This window comes from Carassius auratus, chromosome 35 (genome assembly GCF_003368295.1).
Source record: "Carassius auratus strain Wakin chromosome 35, ASM336829v1, whole genome shotgun sequence".
Taxonomy (NCBI): domain Eukaryota; kingdom Metazoa; phylum Chordata; class Actinopteri; order Cypriniformes; family Cyprinidae; genus Carassius; species Carassius auratus.
In genome coordinates this window covers 13,126,921-13,154,101 of record NC_039277.1, presented here as the reverse complement: position 1 = coordinate 13,154,101, position 27,181 = coordinate 13,126,921, and the positions used below count along the sequence as shown (strand labels likewise).

The 27,181-nt window shown below is 39.2% G+C and overlaps 1 protein-coding gene across 1 annotated transcript; it reads right to left on the bottom strand.

Moving 5' to 3' along the window:
- LOC113054487 (kinase suppressor of Ras 1) lies at positions 1–27,181 on the bottom strand. The gene is made up of 20 exons (XM_026220071.1): positions 26,688–27,181; positions 11,679–11,819; positions 10,771–10,918; positions 10,223–10,685; positions 8,854–9,029; positions 8,364–8,433; positions 8,174–8,257; positions 7,421–7,482; positions 7,229–7,338; positions 6,850–7,018; positions 6,563–6,604; positions 4,860–4,908; positions 4,695–4,758; positions 3,983–4,461; positions 3,809–3,905; positions 2,870–3,003; positions 2,661–2,792; positions 2,447–2,582; positions 2,108–2,241; positions 1–1,181 (listed from the first exon to the last, which is right to left on the bottom strand). Exons 1-20 carry the CDS (start codon positions 26,904–26,906, stop codon positions 1,175–1,177), a joined length of 2,916 nt encoding a protein of 971 aa, XP_026075856.1. The 5' UTR covers positions 26,907–27,181; the 3' UTR covers positions 1–1,174.

Sequence of the window (27,181 nt, the reverse complement as noted above, 5' to 3'; positions counted from 1 at the left end):
TCACGCGACAAGCTCGACTTTATTGTCTTTCAAGGATGAGAACAAACACTGTGTACAGTAGCCACATGCAATACAAAAATATGACTGTACATGACATGAATCAATCCATTCTAAAAAAAAGTTATCCATGTTTTTTTTTTTTTGTATCTTTTTTTCTTTACATGAAAAAATATAAAGGATATTTACATCTGGGATACCACAGCAGTATCTATTCAAAACATCATGATGTACAGAACTTATATATATATATATTTATCTATTTATATTTATATAAAATGTCCATATAAATATTAAAAGAATTCTGTTCATTGACTGTACAATAAATAAACCATATTTTATACATATAAATATTTTACATTGTCATTGATATTTCCAAACCACAAAGTCCAGTCTTTCACAGAACAAACAAACACACACCCTTCCACATACACAATGTTACAAACACGCACGTTACACACATGAGAGTTCACGTTTACACAGCTTATGGAACACAATTCTGCTGGGTTCATCGAAATCTCGTGAAATCTTCAGCGATATCTTTGTCGTGGAAAATCAGGCCCCGTAGTCGGGTGAGGAGACGCACATGCTTCTCTTTGGCTCATTTTCGCAATCAGTACTCAGAAAGGGCCCTTATGTAACTTACACACCACATTTTGTTAGACCCTCGCAGCTCAATAACTTTCCATTAAGAACATTATCATTTGCGAAACAAGACGTCTACTATCAGACACCAGTGAGGAAGAGTGACAGCTAAATGTGTGTTAGCATGAACCAGACGGGCCTATCAGAGACAGAATCAGGGCATGTCACACAGAACTAAGAGGCACCGTGACCACAGGAGAGAGAAAGAGAACATCTTCATCATAGTGTCATTGAATCCTGCGAATCCAGCGGGAAATATGCATCACGAGACGTCACGAACTGGAGCGGAAAGGGAGAACCAGTCGCACACTCTGAAAATAATAATAGAAATTGGAATAATAAAGGCAAAGCGTTTTGTTTTTACGCATCGCCACAGCAGTCCCCCATCCCGCCACCCACAAAACCAAAGAAAGTTAGAGATGGAAGAGCAGGCGATGTTAGTCTGCAAGTCCAGAAGAGGTCAGGCTTTCAGCAGGCATGCAAGGCAGAGCCAGGAAGTGGGTTTTGCATTGATCATGTTTCAGGCACACGGCTACAACCTACAACGACAAGAAAGAGAAGCAGATTAGACAGAGAAATCAATAGTTCTACACTTTACAATTAATTAATATTAAGAAAATTTGTTTAAGCACAAAGCATTTTTGTTTGTTGCTGCTGGCCGGCAACAGGGGGTCACAAAGTACACAGTATTTAGCTAGTCATGTGCTCTCGAGATGGCAGCTACATCGATGAACGAAATGAGCAGGACCACCTTTATATACACTATATAACAGATCGTTACACATGTGACTGGAGTCTAAGAGAGCTTCTCGTTAAGTGGAAATTAATTACTTAACACACCTTCAGGATTGATAATGAATGTTTTGAAAGGAGGTTAAGAGTACAAACAGACAAAAAGATCGCCAAAAACTTGACCAAGCTGAAGAAAAAGTTCTATTGTATATGTGTAGTACGTAGTTTTAGAAAATGTGGAAATGCTTATTACTAGCAAAGACAAATTATAAATTTTTTAAAAAAAGAATAATAATATAAATATAATACTATATAAATAATAATAAACAATTGTTGTTATGATTTAAATTAATTAATAATAATGTTTCAATTAAATACTACTACTACTCATAACAATATCTTAATTTATTAAACTTTTTTATTTTTATTATTTATTCGTTTTTATGATTTATTAAATCATGATTATGGGATTCTTTATCCAATTTATAAGTTTGTTCCACTATGCTGTTACAAGTGTTGACACTGCTCTTCTGAATGTTAGACAGATGCTGCTGATAAAAATAATGACTGAACAAGATAAAAAGAGAACGCCAGACAGAAAGTAACCAAACAACAACATGTGATGCAGTGTGGTGTCTCTGAGGTCATCTTTGCCGCCGTTTCTGCAGACCGTACGGGTTTCTACCCCCTGTTTGCCCTCTACTCACAGTGTGCCAGATTCTAGGATACGTACTCTGCAGACTTCCAGAAGTGGCCCGGATGAGACAGGCGCCGGTTGAGTTTGGGCAGTTTCTCTAGCATGTCGGCAAGCTGCGTGAACGTGGGCCGATTACGAGAGTCATATGACCAGCAGGCGGACAGAATCTCCTGTGGGACAGACAGAAATCAAGCAGTTGGCACAATTATTGAACAATTATTATTATTCATATTATTATTAAAAGTGTCCAATATAGCCTAGCTGTTACATGACTTCATTTTCACCTGGGTTTGACTTGGGAAGTGGAGCAGAGTAGCATCATTTCACACCAGTTGTCTTTCTATTGAGCATGTGTCAAATAATAAATAGACTCACTGTGACCTCTTTTCCCAAGTTGATCTCGGCCAGGACCCTCCTGATGCCCTCTCCACTGCCCACCTGCCAGATGGTGGCCTCTACGGGCTGACTGATGATGGGCCAGTCTCTCGCCTGCAGCTCGTACCAGATGGTGCTGGAAAAGAGCAGATAAAGGCGGCAGGTCAACGCAGCTCCATTTGGGGGTGGATTATGTGTCCAGTATATTTCTCACCCAAAGGCATAAACATCAGCAGCATTAGAAAACGGAAGTCTGTCCTCATTGTTTCCGGGGCTCATTTTACACACGATTTCTGGAGCCAAATAACAGATCCACCCGTGAGGAAGTTTCAGTTCGTTTTCACGTCTAAAACAACAACCAACCCGTTAATTGATTGATTTATGGTAACGATCCAAGTTATCAAGAGTAATGCAGTGACTTACCGGCCCTCCTGAACCACTCCAGAGATCCCGAAAAGGCCAAAGTCAGTGATAACAACTTTGTTTGTGTCATGAAAGACATTTTTCGATTTAAGGTCCTTGTGAACGATGCCCTTAGCATGAAGGTAGCCCATTCCCTGAGATACAGGAATCATAAACAGCCACACATATACATAACACAGACACCAAAAATACAGTAAAAACTGAAATGTTGTGAAATAGTATTACAATTTCAATATATTAAAAAAACAATTTCAAAGCTTAATATTTAGCAGCCATTAGTCTTTAATGTTACATGATCCTTCATTCTAATATGCTGATTTGGTGCTTAAGAAACATTCAAAAAAATTCATGCATTTAGCAGACGCTTTTATCCAAAGCAACTTACAGTGCATTCAGGCTAACATTTTTTACCTAACGTGCTCCCTGGGAATCGAACCCACAACCTTTTGCGCTGCTAAAGCAACTCTTTCCCACTGAGCCACAGGAACATGACCTAATAACTAATAATAACACTTAATAATAACAATGAAAATAACTCAGCACCAAATTAGCATTTTAGACTGATTTCTGAAGGATCATGTGACACTGAAGACTGAAAAATGAATAAAAATGCCGCCTTTCTTTCAAAAACATTCATTATTCCAAACTTTTGACAGTCAGTGAACATTTAGAAAACTCTTCTGCGTTTTATTACCTTAATATTTATATTTAACTCTGCTACAGTACATGAGTGTTTCTAATATAATGGCTTACGACAAATTTCTGACCAAAGTCATAGAAACACTAAATTATATATTTTGCTATCGAAGCAAATGGGCAGCAAAAATGTGATTTATTGTAGGTTCCATTCGCCACCACACAAGCTTTTCCAGCTGTGACGACTTATGTTTCAGAGAACCCCAGAAATGTGAAAAAACTCCATAAACAAGCAAACACTACCTTCACAATCTCCTGAGCGATCTGCCGAGTCTTATTGATGTCCAGAGTGTTTTTCGTGTCCCTAACGACGGAATACAACGTCCGGCCTTTGCAGAAGCTGTGAGGAAATTAAAGATGTGCTTGTCAGTGGCCATTTGTCGATCAGCTGATGGACTCAGATGTTTGAAACTTTACCTGGTAATGATGGCGAGATGAGGCGGGGCCATGCAAGCGCCCATGAAGAGGACAACGTTCTCGTGGCGCGTCTGTCTGTAGTTCATCACCTCCTTCTTGAAGAGCTTAAGGTGGTCCTGGTTGTTTCCGTCGATCTCCAGGAGTCGGATGGCCACCTCTCCGTGCCAGCGGCCGCGATGAACCCGACCCCAGCGACCTTTCCCGATGAGCTCGCCGAGATCAAGCTGCTCGAATGGAATGTCCCATTCCTGCAGGTAAACGCTGGTCTGGCTGGCCTTACGCGAGATGGGACCCTTCCAGTGGGTTCCTCCTCGCGTGCTGGGCAGGTCGTCCAGCTCGTCTCCTTCCCACTCTCCTTCTGAGCCATGGTTCAGCCCTTCCATATGCTCGTCCTCTTCATCCTCCAGCTCTTCCTCCTCTACTGCTACATCCTCTTCCTCGTCTGCTTCTATGTCCTCTTCTTCTTCTTCCTCTAATTCCTAGGTGAGATGAACCAACCAAAAAGAGTTTTCTCAGCTGAGTTAGAAGTACTACCTAAAGCTAGAATACACTACACAACTTCAGAATAAATTTCTAATAATAAATTCCTGTCAGACGCTTGCTGACTTTTTAAATGGTTCCAGAGAAAAACTGTGCCCATCATGCATTATGTGATTTTACGCGATATCTGTATTCAAGCATTATATCAGATTCAGTTCCACAAGCAGCTCACCTCTCTTTCGTCTTCCTCGTCTTGTTCAGCGTGCATCTCCTCAACTGATGGATCGATCTCGTTACTGTGTATGAAGTTCAATATTTAGCATCACAAAAGACTTAATACAGAACACGCAGCAGAATATGCTTTATGCTTCTAAGCAGTCATTTTACAGTTCCTTACACAGTGTCTGGGAATCCATCTGAATGAAGGATGCTGGGACTGCACACGTCTGTGAAAGATAAGCAAATATTGACCGACTAATCACATTTGAAAGAAAAAAACGGACTCTGGACATGTTATTTCTATCTGTACCGATACAGAATTACTGATATTGGTATTGCCCAATGTAACATGCAATGCCACAAATCACCAGCAGGGATTGTAGATAGTGTGTCAACAGCTTTTGAGAGATAGATGGCAGTAATGCACTTATAAGCCTGTGATCCGCCGTAAAGCAAGAAGAAGAAGACGCATCAGGCGCCGGCTGTTGAGAACGCACTCAGGACAGTTCGGGCATTTGGTGAATCAGAGGTAAAAAACTATATAAACACTGTTCAGTTTATTGCACAGACCGATTGTTTCATGTCTTTACACATCAATGTATCGCCACGAGCCGCAGGGTTTAATTTGGTTTTGTTTGTGTATGTTTTTTGACTCTCAAAGCCATTATTCCCATTCACTTCCATTATATGACTGACAGACTGTAATGGTTTGGGTTAAAAATCTTTGTTTGTGTTCCACTGAAAAAAAGTCCCCTACTGTACATTTTGGATTCCCTGGGGGTAAGCAGATAAACATCACATTTTTATTTTTGGGTGAACTATCCCTTTAACTACTCTTGTGCAAAACCAGACACAATTTATAAGAGACATGCCACTTCCTCAATCCTCAATACAAGTATATAAGGAAAACCCGTAACGGCAAAGATGGCGGTTGTATGCACATGTCCCGCCCCTCCTGCTGGAAAGCCAATCATCTGCTTTTAACAGTCAAGCCGGGAAACATTTAAGCCTATCGTCTGGTTCCTCTGACGTATGCGCACAGTTGAGGAAAGTATAACCTGTGAGGAAAAATGCGTTTTAAACCTTATTTGGGTGCAAAGTCATACAAATTTTCCAGCGATTTTTATCATATTTTACTGCTGTTTCTATACATGCAGTTTTTATGTCCCGGTGACTAGTGAAAATGCAGTTCTGACTCTATGCCCATTCATTTAGATAGGAGCCTGGTCTTGTTAGTCTGAAATAGCTGCCCGGAGGCGTGTGCCGAGTGGCACGACTTGCCTAAAAGGACTTTGGCAAAACCAAACCAAACCCCAGCATGCAAAACACTTTACTTTAGGCATTACTCAGATTTGTACATTTGTTAAAATCAGTTCAGTTCAGTTCACTTAAGTTTTTGGAGTATGCTTTTACTAATGGAAATTTGATCAAAATGAAAAGAAAATACATTGGTCTTTATTATATGAAATAATGAACCATTTATATATAACAATCCATTTGTTATTTAATGAATAATAACGCCGAAATAATTCATTCAGATGGTGCACTTGTTTATTGCATTTCGTCCCCTTGGAATTATAAGGTTCTATCTGCGTTCTGAGTAGTTTTGAGATGTTGAGCTTCAAAGTTTTTGTGTTCCATAGACTTCTGTAGATAGAACCTTTTTGTTTTTTCAATAAAAAATCCCAAAATGTACAAAACTTAAAATAAAACATCACATAATGTAAATAAATTGTAACAGAATAACAATATGTGAATAACTCAATTTTGACAAAAATGTCAGATAGAACCTTATAATTCCAAGGGGACGATTTGCCCCACTGAATCCTGGATGCCATTATGAGGGCTGAAGAACACTACAGACTTTGTTTGTTAACTCACCAGGGAAGATGAACTGCTGTCGGTGCTGAAAATAACAGGCAGCTTTGCCACATAAGAGGAAGACGGGAAGAGAGGAAGACAAGCAGGAAGCAGACAGAGAGACAGAGTTAGAGGCGAAGTCCCATTATGCCTTATGTTGATTTAGAGTGTTACATTCAGCTAAAGAGTCCTGAATATCAGCATTCTTTTTATCTGGGATTAATGTAGATGTGTGTGTTTTGTATTAATCGGGGTAGTATTTGTTAATGTGTTAGTTTATTGCAGTGTACGTGTTTACAGGCGCTTACCTGGAAAGTGGAAGCGGTTGTCACGGTGACCCTTTGGGGAGGGGTATGGGGGCGGGGTTACACTTGGAGGGTTGCTCTGCTGGAAGGGGGCGGGAGAGGAAGGCGTAGAAGAAGTGGTTGAAGATGGATTACTGCTAGAGTCCAGCTGATTTAGCGCCGGTGGCTGATCCTGGCAAAAATGAATCAAATTGATGTTGCAAATGCACTATTACAATAATAATTAATAAAGACCCTGGCTAAGTTCAGTATGGAATACTAGTGTATTATACATTGTGCAGTTTACTGAATATTGCATGCTATTTAAAAAATACACAATATATATATTCTGCATACTTCAAAAACAGGACAAGATGTGTATTAATATATCAGGAATCAGTACCTTCTTTGTTATTGCCTTCGGTAGCGTCCCAAACTGTGGTGCTTCAGCAGGACGGTCCACGGGGTTGTTGATGTCTGAAGGTACAGACTCAGTCCTACGAATCTTTGTGACTGAGAGACACATAATTATGAGAAAAACATGTCTGTCATGATTGATGTCATTATATCTGAGCAACAGATATGAGAAACTTACTGGGCAGGAAAGAGATTCTGCAGGGTGGGGCTTCTTTAGTGCATTTGTTGTGACACTTTAACCTACAAGAGGAAAAGATGAGACATAAGTGTGTGATATTCCCAGATTAATGTCAGGACACAAAGACGATAGCGGTTCATGCATGAATTGCTCAAAATCCATCTAGTTAAGAACATTTGCAGATTATAATATATATTTATATATATTTTTGTTGTTGTTGTTTGCTAAAAAAGCTTATAAAATAAAGATATTTTTAATGTTAACAAATTAAAAATTCTAATTGTAAATATATGTAGTATTTTACAGGAATAGTAGCTTTTTACATTGAATTTAATTTATGTAAAAACAACATAAGTCATTTCATTCAGACGGTGATTTTCAGAACTGTATTACAGTAGAGATTTTATTTTATTTGCCCTACCGTGATGGAAATTCAGTAATTTCCTTTTAAACTGTCATAAAAAAAATAAAATAAAAAATCATCCTTAAAATATGTTTAATTCTTAATGCAAAATAACGTTTCTTGTTTTCCTTTAAAAATGTGAAATATGACTTGGACTCTGAACATTAAAAATGATTTTCACAAATCAATAATGTGGCCTGAAGTTGTTTGGTTATTAACAATTATTCAGAATATCATGTTATTTTCAACAGGAGAAAGTAAGTCACATGGATTTGGAACAACAATAGGGTGACAAAATGATGACAGTTTTTTGCACAATGCCTTTAAATTAATTACTCATTTTTACTCACCTGCAGTGTTTGCATTTCACCCCAAAGATCATGTTTTTCTGGCACACTTGACATGTCTGGGAGAGCCAAGACTTCGTAGAAAATCTATAAACACACACACAAAAAAACATCTTTATGTCTCCGGGACATAATTCAACTATCATTTCCACCTATTTTGTTCAGCAGAGGAAACCCTAGGAGGCGGGGTTACCTGTGAGTGACAGCCAGACCGATGTCTCTCCGCAGAGCCTGAGGTGAACTGCGGTGGACGGTAACATTGTCTAGAGAGAGACAGAACAGACAGAGACAGTTTAAATATAAGACTTCATTTGAGTACCTCTACCTCTAAACAACACGCTTTCAGACATAACAAAACGGCCAGATATACTGAACCACCAAAACACTACAAACACTCGTTTAGACTCGACTCAGTAGCAAACTCTCAGTAAACAGCTGTGCTTTTACAGAGTGCTGCTGGTGAATCATTTACTCCTCTCACTGAAAACCGTCAGTGATAGCAGAAGCATCTGAGTGTGTAGAGCGCAGGTGAGAGCTTCCTCTCTCAGAGGTTGAACTTTGACCTCAGTCTGATCAGCATTCAGCAGGCACTTCACTGCAGTCTGGTCTATTTGAACTAAAGATCTGCTCAGTCAAGAAGCGTGCATGTTTTTGAAACGCTGTAATTGTGCTGGTGAACTCACTCCTCAGGCCGATGTGCTCCTCCTGTAGTGTGGGAGTGCTTGGCAAAGTGTACGGGGCCGTGGCGGGTGCTGTCCCAGGGGTCCGTGCGGAAAGAGTGGGCGAGCGTGATGGAGAGTCCTCACAACCGTTCCCATTAATCTGGACGTTCAGAAACAGCTTGTTTTTCTTCACACACCTAAGAACAACGAAGGACAGTCAGTGTGACCTCAAAGGGATCACAAAGAGTAGTGACCAACCAAATTTTTTTTCATTCAGCTAACATCTGGCTAATATGGAGTTAATCGCAGTCTAGCCTGCTTGGTAACTTTTTTTTTACGAAGCATGGACATGCACGTTTCCAGCTTTAAAAAATAGTTTTGTCAATTAGATTAGAAGAAATTAGATTAGATTAGATTCAACTTTATTGTCATTGCATATGTAAGGTACAGGGCAACAAAATTCAGTTAGCTTCCAACCAGAAGTGCAATAAGCAGTAAGTACATACAGTGTCTATAATATGTTACATATGTACAGTAAATATACAGATAAGGCAGCACTATGGACATATTTTACATATTTTTGAATATTATCAGCATGATATACAGATAGATGTAGTATGAACATACTGTACAGGTGGATTATGTAATAAGTATACGCAGAAACTATGAACATCATTTACACTAGTGCAATGGACAGTAAAAAAAGTGCATAGAAAAAAATTCCAGTGTGCAGATGGAAAATAACGTGTAAATTAAATATTTAAAGAATTATCAAACTTATTTACATTAAAATTAAAAACAATAAACTTATTAACTAATAGACAAATCTCTCTTTATATAATATAATATAATATAATATAATATAATATAATATAATATAATATAATATAATATAATATAATATAATATAATATATGATATGATATGATATGATATGCGATGATATTAAGTGTACAAATCATTGTGCTGAACAATTGCTGGCTGAAGTCAATAATTTAGTACAATTAATATTATTACAAAAGAATTCATATTAAGGCAAATTTATGTATTACTATTTAATATTATTATTATTAATTTAAAGGCCTAAGGGTTCAGAAATAAAGGTTTAAGGCACATTTTAGTCAAGTGTTTCTGAAACTTCTGACTAATATATTGGACTCTAAATGTCAGAAACAGCCGGGAAAAAGTTGTGTTACTCTGTGGTCACATTGTTGGCATTAGTGGTCTTGACATCATCACAAATTCCTATTAGTCATTGCACAGGAACAGGCATGATTTATGAAAAACACAGTCATTGACCCTATTGATAATTCAAGTGATTTAACTATATAAAGCCTGACAATCTACAGGACCTTTAGGAAAAATCTTAGTCCTTTTCCCCATGACCTACTTGTTTGTGGGTGTATCTTCAATGCGGTGGCCGAGCTGACTCTCGTGGCTCTTGCTGCGGGTCAACGTGATATTGGGGAGGAGGTGAAGAACTTTGCGGGACGGTGGAGGAGGTGTGCAGGGAGGCTTGAGGCGGTGTCTCCTCCGGGAGGGCGGGGTTATGGGTGGAGTCGAGGTGTGTCCATGGAGTCTGACGGGACGGGAGGTGTAATATGGGCTGGGGTCGGTCAGACTCTCTGCGTAGCCGTGGTAAATGTGAGGCTCCCCGGACGACAGGATGTAGCGGGGGTACGGGCAGGTGGTGAGGGGTGTGGAGGGCGTGGTCATGGGCCGAGCCAGCGGGGAAGGGCTGTGGGGGCGCAGGGAACCTCCTAGTAATGGAATCTGGTCCACTGGAGTCAAGCCGCCGCTGTCCCGCCTCATGGGCTCGGAGAACCAACAACCGCTGTCCTCTTTAAACTCCCCTGAAGGTTATAAAATCACAGTCAATTCAGAAGACATCTAGTACTGTGATAATAAGTGAGGGAATCCCAGGGAAAGAGCACCCACCTGACTCAGAGGCACTCTTTAAACAGCTGAGGGCAGCACATAACCTGGTGCAGTCCTCTGAACTGGAGCCCAGCCGTCTCATGGTTTCCTTCACCTGACTGCCGGGCATCTGCAGCAGAGCATCCAATGACAGCTTCACGTTCACTGCCTGATAGAGAATGACAATGAAAGACACCAGCTAGATGCCGACATGCCCTAGTTAGAGGGTTATTTAAGTGATTTAGGGTCAGATACAACAGGACACGCTCGAGCCAATCAGTGCATTCTCTTATGAATAAAGCTCTTCAAATTCCCAGGACACATGACCTCTTAGACTAATTAATCTGATTCCCTAATTACACACATTAAGTGAGTATCATACAGTATCATATGCAACTAATCTAGCAGAGGGGAATAAAATTAGGAAAGTCCACTGCTGTCCGTGAGAATGGATTCTGTGTAATGTAGGAGTAGAACAGTGTCAGAGAGAGAGAGAGAGAGAGAGAGAGAGAGGCTGACTCAGCATGCTGGGTAATTAGAGTTGGTGTTTCGCAGGTCTACTGGGAATGTGGCTTTGGCCAAACTGCCAAAACACAGCAGATTTTCTAATTCCTCAGCTTTACTCAAGGATATTGAACTACAAAGCATAAAACATTCCTACATGATGGTCTGAGATTGTTTATTTGGGCACCTAGTTATGATCTTTTGTGGTAATATTTAATATATAAGATAGTGGCAGTACTGTCTTGGTCTTATGTACATAAACTTCACATAAAACAAGGCCATAACCTTCCAAACAATCGGGCAAATAAAATCCGTAGATTTTTGTTGTATATGTCAAAATGTCTGTATATATAACCACCTAGTATGAATTTAGCTGGAAAGATATATAATTATTTCCTATCCAAAAAAACCCACACAGACGTTACCTCTGTGAGCTCAGGTCTGACGTTGATGGTGCGTAACCAGTCCTCCAGTCGTGGGTAGCTGTTCAGGGCTGGTGGCCTTTCTGTGTCTGGCACCTTCTGCTTACACTGCAGCTGTTTACAGATGTACTTCATGAGCTTGACCTGCAGGGGGCAGCAGAGCACAGAGCAGATGAGGGAGGGGCCATCAGGAGGGCGGGGTCTTTAAGAGGCCTTTTCACATACAACCAAAGGACAATTTCACATACAGCTCAGTTTTTGAAGACAGAGATCTGTTACGTGAACATGACGGACGTCACAAAGGACACCAAGATATGCAGACATATACACAGTTATATTTAGATTTTATTGATGGCTCCAATGACATGGGTGTGAAGTGGCTTCGTCCATCTGGCAAAAAAAGTTATTCAATGGCATGTTGTGAAATCATTCTATTGCTGCTTTGTAACCAGTTTTCTTCATTTATTGTTGTTCATGTATTTCTGTACTTTAGTGTTTGTTTCTAGTGTATCTCCACAGACACTTCTATAAATGCTTACATATTTGTGTATTTTCATTTTATGGATATATGTATGCACAATCACGAGCACATATGTATGCTGTTTGTATTAGTTTGATGTAGTCATATACATTTTATGTACATATGTTAATCATTTTTTTCTATAATTTTGTGAAAATTAAATTGGTATATATATAAAACACACACACACACATATTATTTGTTTAGTGCAAAAAAAAAAAAGCATGTTCCTTTAGGATGGCAGTGTCTTTCTGGAATATAATTTAATCAAAGTCACAAATCCAAAGCTTTGCATTTCTGCAGTGTCTCTCATCAGCCCAGCACCTGCAAGTCTGAGAAATAACACGGCATCAGAGCACACGCAGTTGGAAATCTAACTGGATTTTCTCTCTTTTTTGTGCTCCCTTCAGCAAACAGGGCTGTCAGCTATAAATAACTGTTATTATATGGAAGGGAGCTGCAGCCCTCCTCATGGGGGCGACTGCACTGCTGGCATGGCAACCGAGTGTCATCGGAACACTGCTCTGACGGTGGAAGTGTTCTGACATCACAGCTCCAGGAGACGCAGAGTTCACACGGAGGCTAAGACGGCAGTCCGTCTCGTCGAACGCGGCCGTGGCCGTCTGCTTCCAGCTGCACATGCCACCATACACACAGGGCTGCAGTATTTTTCCCCATTCTGGCCTGTCATAGATAATAAACACGCTCATAAATCTTTCACAAACAAAGCTTACTGGCTTACGCAGGAGGAATTTTCCAGCTCAGTGCAGAGTGCTGACCCATCTCAAATTCACCAATACACTCAAAAATTTTTTTTTTAAATTCCCTCGTTCCCCCTATAACCAGCTTTCTGGATGAGCCGCATGGACACCTCAGCGGAGCAGAAACGCTGATTACGCATTGAAACAGAAAGAAGAGAAGGGGGGAGTATAGTGAGATAGAGATAGAGAGAACAAGGAGATTGGGTGAGAGAAGGGCTCAACTGCTGTGACAGTTCAGGTCAGCGGTTCTCTGACGCACAGAGGCCTGTTACCATGAGGCCGATGGCCATAAAACGATTCATCCTTTCACACTTCACCCTCCGCAGCCCCCCATTCCACTGCTGCCACCTGCAATCACTGCTTTAAAGAGAACAGCACGCTTATACATGCGTTAAACATCAGCAGCTGGACACACTTCATCCCTCTATCATCATTACCAGGTATACCAACATATGCACACAGAATATATGAACTCATCCTTGCAAAGGCCTTTAAATGGTCTCCCAGTCTAGTTCTGTAGACTACACAATCATGGGGAAGACTGCTGACTCGACAGTTGTCCAAAAGACAACCATAGACACCTTACACGGGGAGGGCAAGAGACAAAAGGTCATTGCAAAAGAGGCTGGTTGTTCACAGAGCTCTGTGTCCAAGCACAGTAATAGAGAGGTGAAGGGAAGGAAAAGAGTGGTAGAAAAAAAAAAGTGTACAAGCAATAGGGATAACCGCACCCTGGAGAGGATGGTGAAATGAAACCTATTCAAAAATGTGGGGGAGATTCACAAAGAGTGGACTGCAGCTGGAGTCAGTGCTTCAAGAACCACTACACACAGACTTATGCAAGACATGGGTTTCAGCTGTCGCATTCCTTGTGTCAAGCCACTCTTGAACAACAGACAGCGTCAGAAGCGTCTCGCTTCAAAAAGGACTGGACTGCTGCCGAGTGGTCCAAAGTTATGTTCTCTGATGAAAGTAAATTTTGCATTTCCTTTGGAAATCAGGGTCCCAGATTCTGGAGGAAGAGATGAGAGGCACACAATCCACGTTGCTTGAGGTCCAGTGTAAAGTTTCCACAGTCAGTGATGGTTTGGGGTGCCATGTCATCTGCTGGTGTTGGTCCACTTTTGAGTCCAAGGTTAACACAGCCATATACCAGGAAGTTTTAGAGCACTTCATGCTTCCTGCTGCTGACAAACTTTATGGAGATGCAGATTTCATTTTCCAACAGGACTTGGCACCTGCACACAGTGCCAAAGCTACCAATACCTGGTTTAACTGTCCAGCAAACTCGCCTGACCTTAACCCCATAGAAAATCTATGGTGTATTGTGAAGAGGAAGATGCGATATGCCAGACCCAACAATACAGAAGAGATGAACGCCACTATCAGAGCAACCTGGGCTCTCATAACACCTGAGCAGTGCCACAGACTGACCGAGTCCATGCCACGCCGCATTGCTGCTGTAATTGTAATTCAAGCAAAATGAGCCCCAACTGAGTGCTGTACAAGCTCATAGTTTTCATGTTCATACTTTTTATTTGGCCAAGATTTCTAAAAATCCTTTCTTTATATTGGTCTTAAGTTATATTCTAATTTTCTGAGATACTGAATTTGGGATTTTCCTTAGTTGTCAGTTATAATCATCAAAATTAAAAGAAATAAACATTTGAAATATATCAGTCTGTGTTTAATGAATTAATATAATATACAAGTTTCACTTTTTGAATGGAATTAGTGAAATAAATCAACTTTTTGATGATATTCTAATTATATGACCAGAGCCTGTGAACACACTAAACACACACACATACATCACATATTTAGAAAATATTTACATGTATATACATTTATATTCTTATATTTCATAGTATACATAAATATATTTAATACATAAACATTACATATTTTTCTTAAATATATACATGCATGTGTTTGTATTTATATATACATTATAAAAATACACAGTATTCACACATATAGTATGCAAACAAAAACCTTTAGTTTGGATTAATTATTAATTAATGATTGATTAATGATAATATACTTAAAATAATAAAAATATATACATAAATGATGCTTACACACTTAAACGTATTCCTGCATACTCATACTAATCACTAAATACTCAAACCAATCATTATTTACATAGAATTATGGCTGTACGATTGTGACGAAAGTCATAACTGTTGATTATTCCCTTAAAATTGTAATAGCAATAACTTATTACGATTATCACAATTAACATTGAATGATGTTTATACCACCTGTTTGATGCAACTGCAAGCCAACTTTTTTTATGAAAATAAGTTGAATACAGTCAAACTAAAAAAAATTGGCTTTTCTATATATTAAGCCTCAAATGTCAGCTATACATTGAACTGATTTATTCTTTAAAAATACGCACAGTATTATATAAATTAAAACAATGGAAAAACCATTATTTGTGGCATCTGTAATTGTAATCGTGATTAGAAATTTGATTAATAGTGAACTACCGTATTTTCCGGACTATAAGTCACACTTTTTTTCATAGTTTGGCTGGTCCTGCAACTTATAGTCAGGTGCGACTTATTTATCAAAATTAATTTGACATGAACTGAGAGAAATGAACTAAGACAAATGAACCAATAGAAAACATTACCGTCTCCAGCCACGAGAGGGCGCTCTATGCTGCTCAGTCCTGTAGTCTACCACTGAAAACATAGAGCGCCCTCTCCCGGCTGTAGACGGTAATGTTTTCTCTTGGTTCTTGGATCTAAATAAATGCGACTTATAGTCCAGTGCGACTTATATATGTTTTTTTTCTCATCATGACGTATTTTTGGACTGATGCGACTTATACGCAAGTCCGACTTATAGTCAGAAAAACACGGTATTTAAAATGATGCCTACATACTTAAGCTGATCCTTGCATACTCAGACTGATCTGTATATACTTAAAGGGGGGGTGAAATGCTCGTTTTCACTCAATATCCTGTTAATCTTGAGTACCTATAGAGTAGTACTGCATCCTTCATAACTCCAAAAAGTCTTTAGTTTTATTATATTCATAAGAGAAAGATAGTCTGTACCGATTTTTCCCGGAAAAACACGAGCGCCTAGAGGCGTGACGTGTGGGCGGAGCTAAAGAATCACGAGCGCGAGTAGGATTTTGTGTTGAGCGCGTCTGGAAGCTGTGACACAGATCCAGAGGCTGAAATTTTACAAGAGCAGCATCAGCAAAGGCTTCTCTATGTGGTATGTACTGAAACTGTATATATTTGCTTAGCGGTTTTGGAAAATGACTAAGTTCCACTTTGTCGTCTTTTTTTTTTTTTTTTTTTTTTTTAAGCTGTACATGTGGAAAGTGCAGTTTGATAACAACATCGCATGTTGTTTACTTGATGTGCTTACGCGCTGATAGCTAAGTTAACAACACAGAGATATTTGAAGCAGTTTTACTCGTGCAGTTTGATGACAACATCGCATGTTGTTTACTTGATGTGCTTACACGCCGACAGCTAAGTTAACAACACAGAGATATTTGAAGCCGTTTTACTCACCGCCTGCGGTTCCAACACACGATCGTGACCCTTTTTCGTTGGGATTGCATTATCCTTAAGAAATAAACGATGTGCAAATCCAGCGTCAACCTGGGCCTTGTTTGTAAAACAAGCATCTTCGAAATGCAGGGGAACAAACACTTGCACAACTCCGTTGATGCTCTGTAAAAATAAACTCCATCCACTGGTCCCTTAATGCTGTTTCTCTTTTGGTAATCTGTGCAGGGTTGTCTTGCCCTGGCAACCAAAAACACACTCCTTTTGTGACATTTCGCGACGCTCTCGCTCTGATCAGGGATTGTCTGTGCACAGCCTCTCTCTGCTCTGCTATACGGGAGCGCGCGCTCTTCCGGCAGACGCGCCCTTAGCACCCATATAAGGAAATTCCGCTCCATCTAACGTCACAAAGAGCCATACTCAAAAAAAACTTTCCGAAACTTGTGACAAACCGGAAGGAGTATTTTTGGAACAGAAATACTCCTTCAAACGTACAACTTTATTTTTTGAAACTTTGTCCATGTTTAGCATGGGAATCCAACTCTTTAACAGTGTAAAAAACTCAGTATGCATGAAATAGCATTTCACCCCCCCTTTAAAATCATGCCCACATACTTGAACTGATCCCTGTATACTGAGACTGATCACTAAATACTCAAACTGATTCTAATATACTTCAAATTCTGCCTAAATACTTAAACAGATCTCTGCATACTCAGACCAATCACTAAATACTCAAAATAATCATTATATACTTAACATGGTGCACATATACTTACACTAATCTATTGCATGCACAAACTAATCACTATATACTCAAACTAATCCTTACACCCTTCACACAATCAAACTATTCCCAAAAACTCACAAATTCAAACCAATTCCAAAATACTTCATGTCCAAACTGATTCTTACATACTCAAATGTAAGTCCATATATAAGTCCCTCATATTTTCAAAATGATATATACAATTTTCTAATCGTTACCCGTTATTCCAAATGATCCCTACATTCTCAAACAGACCCTTACTTGCTCGAACTACACTCCATTTGTGCTCTGTTTAAAGGCCTTTGCATTAATGGAATGATCAGATCTTTGTATTGGGGAATTTCTGTCTGAAAGTTCTCAGTCTTTATCTCCATTACGTACCCGCGCACACATCCCTGAGAAGAACCAGTACCTCAACAGGTGAATCAGAGCTTCAATGACAACCTCTCAAGAGCCATCAGCTTACAAATGCTCTCTCTTTTGTACACATATTCGCACACACATATTTGAGTAAATAAGAAAAAGTCCTTGAGTACACTGTAACGGCAGACGCCAACAAAGAACCCGCACACTGCAGGCGAGCATCTTGTAGCAGACGCCAGAACAAACACCAGCCGGGGTCAGGGGTCACAGCCGTAGGAGGACAGAGAACCGAAAACACCTTGTGGGAGGTCAGAGGCAATTAAAGCTCCGTTGCTAACAGCTGAATGCTAATTACACAGAGGACAGTGAGCACTCCACTCAATAAAGCTCAACTACCATTCAAAAGCTTTTATCCATCGCAGTCAATAGGAAAATTTGTGTCAAGTGCTTGAGGTCTGAGTTTTTAACAGTGCTCAGATTTCAGCATTAATAAAAAAGCTTCACAACTGTGTAACAGCACAAGGTCTCGTCGATGCTCACATACCGCACACAGAGCAAACCTGAACCAATTCAATAAACTAAACAGCTCTATTTTATAGCCATTATCAAGTTTCTGAATCTAGCTATTGGGCCTACAGTACTTGCAACTAGTACTAAGCTAGTCACAAGCAACTGGTATTTTACTGCAGATTCTTCTACGCTAACATTAAGGAAACATCATGCTTTGATTCTGCAAGGATGCATTCAATTCTATTGAATTCTATTTCAATAATATTACATTTATTATACTAATATTTCTGCTTCATATAAATGCTGTTCTTTTGAACTTTCTGTGAATCAAATAATCATTAATATGGAAAAAGGTATCTTAAATTGTAATAATATTTCACAATATTGTTTTACACAACTATATTACTATATTTTTTTTATCAAATAAATGCATCATTTATCAAATAACTAACTTAAGCCTTTTTTTACAGATTGTTTATTATTCTTAGCCTCTATTTTCCTTAGATTGTTTAACTAAATTCATAGTTATGCTAAGCTAACCACGCTAATGAAGAGCCATCAATTGCTTTACCTTCTAGAATATCTAGGTCAAAGCAGCTTTTGGTGGTTTTGATGTGGTCTCGAGTTGGCCACCTTGGACAAGCTGGGTAGAACTGGTAAATCACCCTTGAAACAACAACTAAACAACTACCACATCCTATAAAACCGCTTGACTAGTATCTTTAAATAAGTACAATAAGAGAAGTCCATGACTATTTTTTGAACATGTGCTCGTAAGAACGTCACGATTCTGGAACTAATCGTGGTGTCCACCATAACGGCCACTGCACTGGCGTGATTCCTGGTTTTCTAGTCTCACAGCTCTGAGGAAAGCAGAGAAACACCCACTTTCATGTTCTTTTGTTGGTTTGTCTCTGTGAACATTGATTTTGGGGCTTGGCCAAAGCTAGACGGAGATGAACAGGATGATTCTTCGCTGTCGGCGAGGAAGTTAAGGCCGCAGTGGCTTAAAGCCGGCGGAGACAGATTTTTCTCAGACCAAACAACAAAGCCCACCATCTCAACTCCTCTCATCTTAACACAGGGGATTTCTAGCAGAGCTAAACACTTCATTTATGTGGGCTGTGTTATTTCTGAAAGCAGATTACAAGTTGAGTATTGCAATAAAGTTGCAATTGCCATTGAGGTGAATGGGAATGCGAACAGTTACCGTAACTTTCTCCAGTTAATATAGAGCTCAATTGAAATGTCTTTGTACTGAATCTACTTCACTAAAATTGTCTAGCAGGATAAAATCTCTCTGTATTAGTCTCATCAGTTTAATTTCTCGTATTCATCACACATGCATGCATGACCCAAATTCAATGTTTAGAGAATTTTTCTGTTCCAACCTGTTGTTCCAACCTGACCAGGTCCAGAGCCTGTGCTGCTGTCTCTGCACACACACACACACACACACACACACACTCATCACTGATAACAAAACACTGGTGAAAGTGTGACGTCAGGTTTCCTAGCAACTACACTCCTGGGTCGTCAGTAAGGTTTTTTTTTTTTCAGAGTGGTATTTTCCCACAGACAGAAAAACATGGTGAAAACTGGACATCTCTTCAAAGAATGGAAATCATCTAGTCATAATCTACAGATCTGCGTTCAGGACATTCTCAGAGATCTGTTGAATCACTTCTTTTGTTGTATCATCATTATCATATTAGCTTATTGAAACATTTTTGGACATGTATTGCTCAGAAGTTGCTATTTCATGGTTTAGGAGACGTAAAATTCTCCTATAAATTAAAGTTCTGTCATCATTTACTCACTTTCATGTAATTTCTAATTTCCTCTATGACTTTATTCAGTGGAATACAAAACAAGATAAGAAGTTTTAGTCCAAACAGTGTTGTTCTGGACCCAATCGATTTTTTCATTGCATGGCCGAAAAACTGTAAAAATATCTTCTTTTGTGTTTCCGCTGAAGTCTTCAACCGGTTTGTATGGCCAAAATAAAAACCTTAAACATTTTTCAAAACATCTTGTTCTATATTTATAATTAACTATCAACTTCTCAGAAATACTACAATTTCTTGGTAGAAATAATGAAAAAAGTATAGGAAAATATTATTTCTCATTTATATTAATTAATACAATTTTCATTTATATACATTGTGCATATATACTTATAAAACTTTTACTTATGTACCATGTATTTTTTTGGGGGGGGGGGGTAGTTGCTCAAAAGAAGAGGTTTTTAATCTTACTGAGCAAAATCTGGGGCAACCTGTTCTCAGACAGCAACAAAATGTTGGGAACAAACTAAAATGAAGCCAAACTCACGTGCATCGCAACAAAAGCACCTCATCACTGCACGATGTCATTTCACATTTTAAATAAACCACAATCTATAACTGAATTATTTAAATGTTATGGTAATCTACACTGGTGGTATTCGTGTGGGGCGGCATTACACCTGCCCGACTGCAGGTGAGGGTAAACACAGGGACAAGGCTGCCATGACAACGTCTCAGTGAGGTCAGCAGGTGTGATTGACAGCCAAAGGGCAGGAACACACCCAGCTGCTCAAAGACCACATACAGATCTGCATTAAAGAGTCCAACAATGTAGTCCACAGATACAAGCTGTGAGGTAACCACCTAGTCCACACTGATTAGCATGTCTCTATGCAATTTCACCTGTCACCCTGGTGTAATGTGCTTAATGCCAATCCCTGCTTACCAGTTGTCCACACGCCTCAACTTCTTGCAGGATACACAGAGGTTAATGCCGACCTCAGACAATCCCCAACACTAGACACACGAGAGATTTACAAAAACCTGCAGCTAATCCCAGCACTGCTTCACAGACGTTTACACATGCAAAGTGTCATGTCACACGTGGGTCGTGTGTCTGTGCATGCTGACACTCCCAGCACGTATCTGTCATAAGATGCAGAAGTATTATTGAGCATGTATTAGTGATTCATTGTAGAAGAAATAAACATAAACAGACTTTTTCACCCATTCCAAGCAGCTCAAAGAGAACACAAGTTTGAGCACTTGGCTTAGTTTTTAATGACACAAATTACACATTTTCAGTGTTTTTTGTTTTGTTTTGTTTTGTAAATACAATTAAACAGAAAATGGAGATTTACTGGATGTTGGGAAAAAAAACTTAGTATACGTACACTGCATTTAAGTAGATTTCCAAAGATTAAGTAATGTTCTTATCTTTCAATTAATATGAATAACAATTTTGAGCATATTTAATTATATGACATTATATCTTATATAATAATGTCAAATATTTTACCTATAAATTATACAAATGTATTAAAATATTTTATCGAATGTAGAAAATATATAACGTATACATTATAGTGCTGCGCAACGATTAAAATTTTTAATCGCGATTAATCTTATTATTGTCTGCAATTAATCGCATTAATCGCATTGTTATGCACAAAACTAATAATGCATTCAAAAGTACTGTATTGTGCACTTTTATCATTTAAAAGTAGGCCTATGGCTATATGAACAAAAGTGTAACAACATTTGCTTTGCAAACGCTTTAAACAAATAAGGTGCTTTTTTCCAGCAGTGCTCCTTTTACATGGTAGTTCAAATATTGTTTGTAGGCTAAATCTCAACTTATAACTATAATGTAATTAAATTAAATATAAAACAAGCTATTTGTCACTGCCAGGACATTCATGTGTGTATAGAAAATATTTTATAGTTTGTTACAGAAAAATAAGTTATGCTCAGAGTCCAGAGCCTCGATCATTAATTATAACTGGCACTTTCCTATTAGAGACCTGCATGATCACGGTACCCATCGCAGAAGAGTACGGTGCGGGACAAAACTTGATGTGTGGGTAAAAACTTATTCGGGAGAATAATTAGGGTGTCCTCACACTAGGCAATCTTAACCCCCAAAGCCTGGTTCGTTTGATTAGTTTGATCGCTCCGTTTAGCAGTCCCTGGCTCAGTTGAAAGAAGTGGACAAGAGCGCAGTTCAGTTATATATAGATCAGTGAGTGTGAGCACTAACCACCCCGGAGTGCAGATCTTCTGATACGTGCTGCATGAACTTCCTATTTCCAATGAATAAAGTCATGATTACGAGCTTGTTGCATTCTTTTCTGTCCAAAATAACAGTGGTCAGTGGTTTGTAAATGTTGATGCTTGGCTTAAATAATTTGATCGAGTCATCCCCTCCTGTAATGCATGATTTGTCTGTATGTGTATTTAGAGCTAGTAAGCAATGGACTTTCATAATAATAAACAAATTTGTTAACAGTGTTGGCGTTAATCAATCATTGCGTTAACGATATAATAACGTGTTAACATGCCCAGCCATAATATATATATATTATGCCATTTCGAAGTCTAACAAATCTCCGGTTGGAAAACTACATAACACCCCGCAGCACCCATTCAACACTAAAGATGGTCTGAAACACTTGTTGGCATACACTTCAAGCTGAACCGTGTGTGCACTAAAACAAAACCCCTTGTGGGAATAATGTAACTGAAGACTAGAGTTCATGGCTCTGGATCTTGACCTGTCCAACAAATACAGATGCAAGCAGGTCAGATCTTCACCTCTGACCTCCAAACCTAGAGGAAATGAGGATGGCAGTTTGAAAATGTTCCTTATTAAGGATATGGTTTATAAATACCAAAAATAGCAAAGACCTGACAATGTTGCCATCAAAGAGCATCATCTGACTGAACGGTCTGCATCTACACTGTATTACATGTTTGCTGCCAGCCATGATGACAGCTCCTCAGTGACGCAGCTCGCATGCGCTAGAGAATATCTGCCACGAGTAGTGATGGAACATCTTTTACCTGCTCTGCTTGGCTGAATCTGTTGCCCCCCCCCTCCCCATTCCCAGTCTATTGGGAGCCCTCAAACAGACGCGAGCTGATTGGCTGGGCACTCTCCCTCTCCCCTCCCCACTCTCATGCTCTTCACGTCATTATTTTCTTATTTAACAACCAACCCTGAAAATGCGTAGGGAGGAAGACATCTAAATATAGCCACAGCCACGACAGCACACGACACAAATGCACTGCAAAACTCTCTCAAACATCACTGCGGGGGCTGGGGGGGGCAGACTGATGAGGGCTTCAACAGCTGACCGCTCGAGTCTGCAGAACAGGCACCCTCTGGAGCCAAACTAGCTCTTGTTTTTTTTTTTACCATCAACAAACTCGTTTATCCATAAGATAGATTGAGGATCTCCGCATATAAGTAGGTCATGAGACGGCATCTCACGCTGTCAGAATCAAACATCACAGTTCATCAAAATCTGCACATTGAAAAGATGTAGGGTGATACACGAATCTCGCTCTGGAGGACAAATGCAATCCCACAGCAGCTGGGGAAACAACTGGTGCAGGACTAACATTCCCACGTCTTGAGAAAAGGCATGGGTGCAAGCTGATTTGGTTTGATTTGATCAGTAAAGATGATTTCAAATGCTATAGCGAAATAGATCAATGTCCGAAGAATGGAACACAATTACAATAACATAGCAGGTTATCATTAACTAAAATTTTAACTAAAATTAATACTAATAGTAAAAAGATTGTCAATTAAGAAAAGGCAGAAATAAGATCTTTAAGTTAAAACAATACAATTACTCATTAAATACTAAAACTAAAACTAAATTAAAACTAAAACTGAATGAATTTAAAATATATATTAAAATAATAATAATAAAAGTAACAAAGGCACATAACAAAATAAAAAATGCAATCTGAAAATATATAAATAAAATATTTGAAATTATCTTTTAGAGTTAGATTTTTCATTAATTTAGACAAAATAATATAAAAAGGTTAATACCAGCCATTTATCAGTTATCAGGCAATATTTTTAAAAAAATTCAATATATCTGTGAAAACTGTCTGTCTGAAAAAAATCTGTGCATCCCTACTCACAATCCAATCAGTTCCCAACAGCGTTATTTAAGTATTATTTATTATTCTCTTACAGTATTTATTCATATTTTGACTTGATTTAGTTTAAGTATTAATATTTTATTACAAATTCTACATTTTCATTAAGTTACCAAGGATAAATTTCTAATTTCATTAATGTTTTTTCAAACAAATCTGTAATAGTTCACAATAAAAAAATAAAAAAAATCTGTAATAGTTCACAATAAAAAATAAAAAAACTGGTTCCCAATGGATACTTTCCAATCCTATCCCACTTTATCTCCATACAGATCGGAAAAAAGTGCAGATCAGCACGACGGCTGAGAACATTCAGTCAAACAGTACCTCGCAGTACTTCAGCAGGCGAGACTGAGAATAATTATCTCCTGACCAGAGTGGCGAGCTGTTAAAAAAAAAGACAGGAAGTGATGTTATAAAGAGCCTTCGGTGAGAATCTAATGTGAGTTCAAGTGTCTCTTGATTGCGCTGAAGTGCACAGGAATTAACAAGCACCCAGGGCCTGTTATACAGCTGAAGTATTGACAGACTCCATCTGTCCCTCTGAACAACACCCATAAGAGCACACTTAAAATACATCAACCTGTTCATGCAGGCTGCTGAAGGCTAAGACAACTAGGATCTTCTCAAAGCCTTTGAGAAACCAGGACTGCTTACCTGAAACAAGTGATTGACCAGCTTTCATTTATTGCAACTAATCAAGATACAATGTATTAAATGCTCTAAGAGAAGGAGACACAGTCAGAAAGTGCTACATTAGACATAAAGAGGAAGCAGACTGTGCATGTGCCATTTCCTGCAGACTTTGAGGCCCAGTAGTGCCTGATTTGGAACACAGGTAGAACATTCAACTTCCTGCTAAAGCAGGAAGCAGCACTGAAGCAGTTTTACATTTCTGCTAAAAAGCAGAACCTAATGAATCAGTTTGATGTTATTTTACTAAATTGTTCTTTTACTTATTGTGAAAGAAATGGGCTATTCAGATGGGATGTACAGAATTTTTTTTTTTTTTTTATCAGTATCATTAATAGTGAATATATAATTATGCATTTCTTCTCATTGAAATTACCTTCTTGACCATGTAATGCTCACTTAAAGTTGAAACACAAATTATTTAAAAACACTATTGAATGCAAAAAAAAAAACTTTCATACACCTAAAAACTGCGGTTTTCACTTTGAATCGGCAGGTTTATTACAAAAAAACAGCAAGTGACGTTGAATAAACGTGTCGATGTTAAGTAGAATGACTGAAATGTTTTTTTCGTTGCAAAATACACTTGATGAAAATCATAATTTGCAGTGAACATTATAATGTTGTGATGACTCAACTCAACTATTTTAGTTTATAGTGTTTTATTTTTAATTTATTTAGACAAAATAATGTTTCATTTTATATGCTCGCAAAAATCATGCGGCCAATCACAACGATAGAAAAATAATGTGTAAATATAACTACTCTTCATGGGCCTTTAACTCCAAATCAGGACTCATTTCCTTTTAGATCAGGAAACACAGACCCGCAACAAACCCTCTGAGGATCTCCACAAACATCTCAAATCTCCAAAACAATCATTCTGGTGCATGTGGTCACTACAGGCCCCCCGGGGCTGTTTGCACACCATCCACCCCATGGCAGTATTGATTCCTCATTAATTACCCCTACCGGTGGAGCAGTGGGGCACTTTCCAGGTGGAGCACACATCAATACTGACATCTAACCACCAATGTTGCGGAAATCAAGGTGAGACGCAGTCTGCAACATATCACACAGACCTGACGACGGTCCAGTGAAGGTCTTTAGTGTCAAAATATCAGGACTGGCTCTGGTCCGGAGATGCTTTACGCAGCATCTCACTGCCAAGAATATTTCACCTATTCAACAGAACCAGGTCAAATAAACCCCCACTGGGTTAGTGTGCTGTGAACTCCATGCATAAGCCAATGCTCAATGCAAATGCACTGTGGCGTTTGTGGTGTTGTTAAACCATAGAAACACTAATATGCCATAACTGACATAAATAAATAAAAAATCAGAAAATTTCTTATGTTCATTTATGAAGAAAGTGTACTGTGGCTTTACCATTCTTACCATGGTACATTGATATTGTGATGCTATATAATTACCATATGCATGCACGGTCTTACTAACATCTTAGCCTACTCCAGAAATTACTATGTTATTGCTCTGCTACACTGTCATGGTAATGTGATAGTACCTTTTTTGCTATTTAACAGAGACCCCCGAACGAAATTCTTCAGAAAACCCTGATAATACCATTGCACAATTTTGTGAGAGAGGTCCAATTCTCATCCCTGTGCGTTTCTAAAAATACAGCATCACTTTACTGTCCAAATTCCATGTATTACCATGGTACACTGTGCAAAAATTGTAATACTACCATTGTTAGAGATAATATGGTAAATTGCAATAGAAGGAGCTCGTTCCCAGTCCTGTGCGCCCCTAAAATGCACCACAATAAACAGCTGCAGTGCAAAAATGGGAAGAAACGGATAAAGTGCGCGCACGAGAGCGGATGCGCTCTTTCGTGACGCTGCACTTCGGCCCCTCTAGTCGTCATTACCTCTAGAGTGCGGATCTCCTGCTGCGTGAGATCGTTGGACGCCGCGCATTTGGTCCGGAGCCCTTGCAAACTGGAGATGGAGATGTCAATCATGTTCTGGATCAGTTCACACTGGTGTAGCGCGGCCATCGCTGCGCCACCGCCGCCGCCGCTGCTGCTGCTGTCCCTCTGTTCATCACTCTCCTCCACCATCATCAGCCCCACTCTAACACCATCCATCCCACTGCATCGGGCACGCCGTGGATGGAGAGATGAGTGCAACTACAAATAATAATACAATCCACATGCACTACTACAGATGCATGCCATCAGACTGTCCGAGCGGACAATAGATGCGGTCTATACTAGGATCCACAAGGGAGATGAGGTCTGAGGTACTCCCGAATCCAAGTGCGCTGTGGAAGCGCTTCGTGCGAGCTGCGCGTTCTGCCGCGAGTCTCTGCTCACTGTATGTCAGCTGTGGGAAACATCGCACGACGCGATGCACGCTGGGA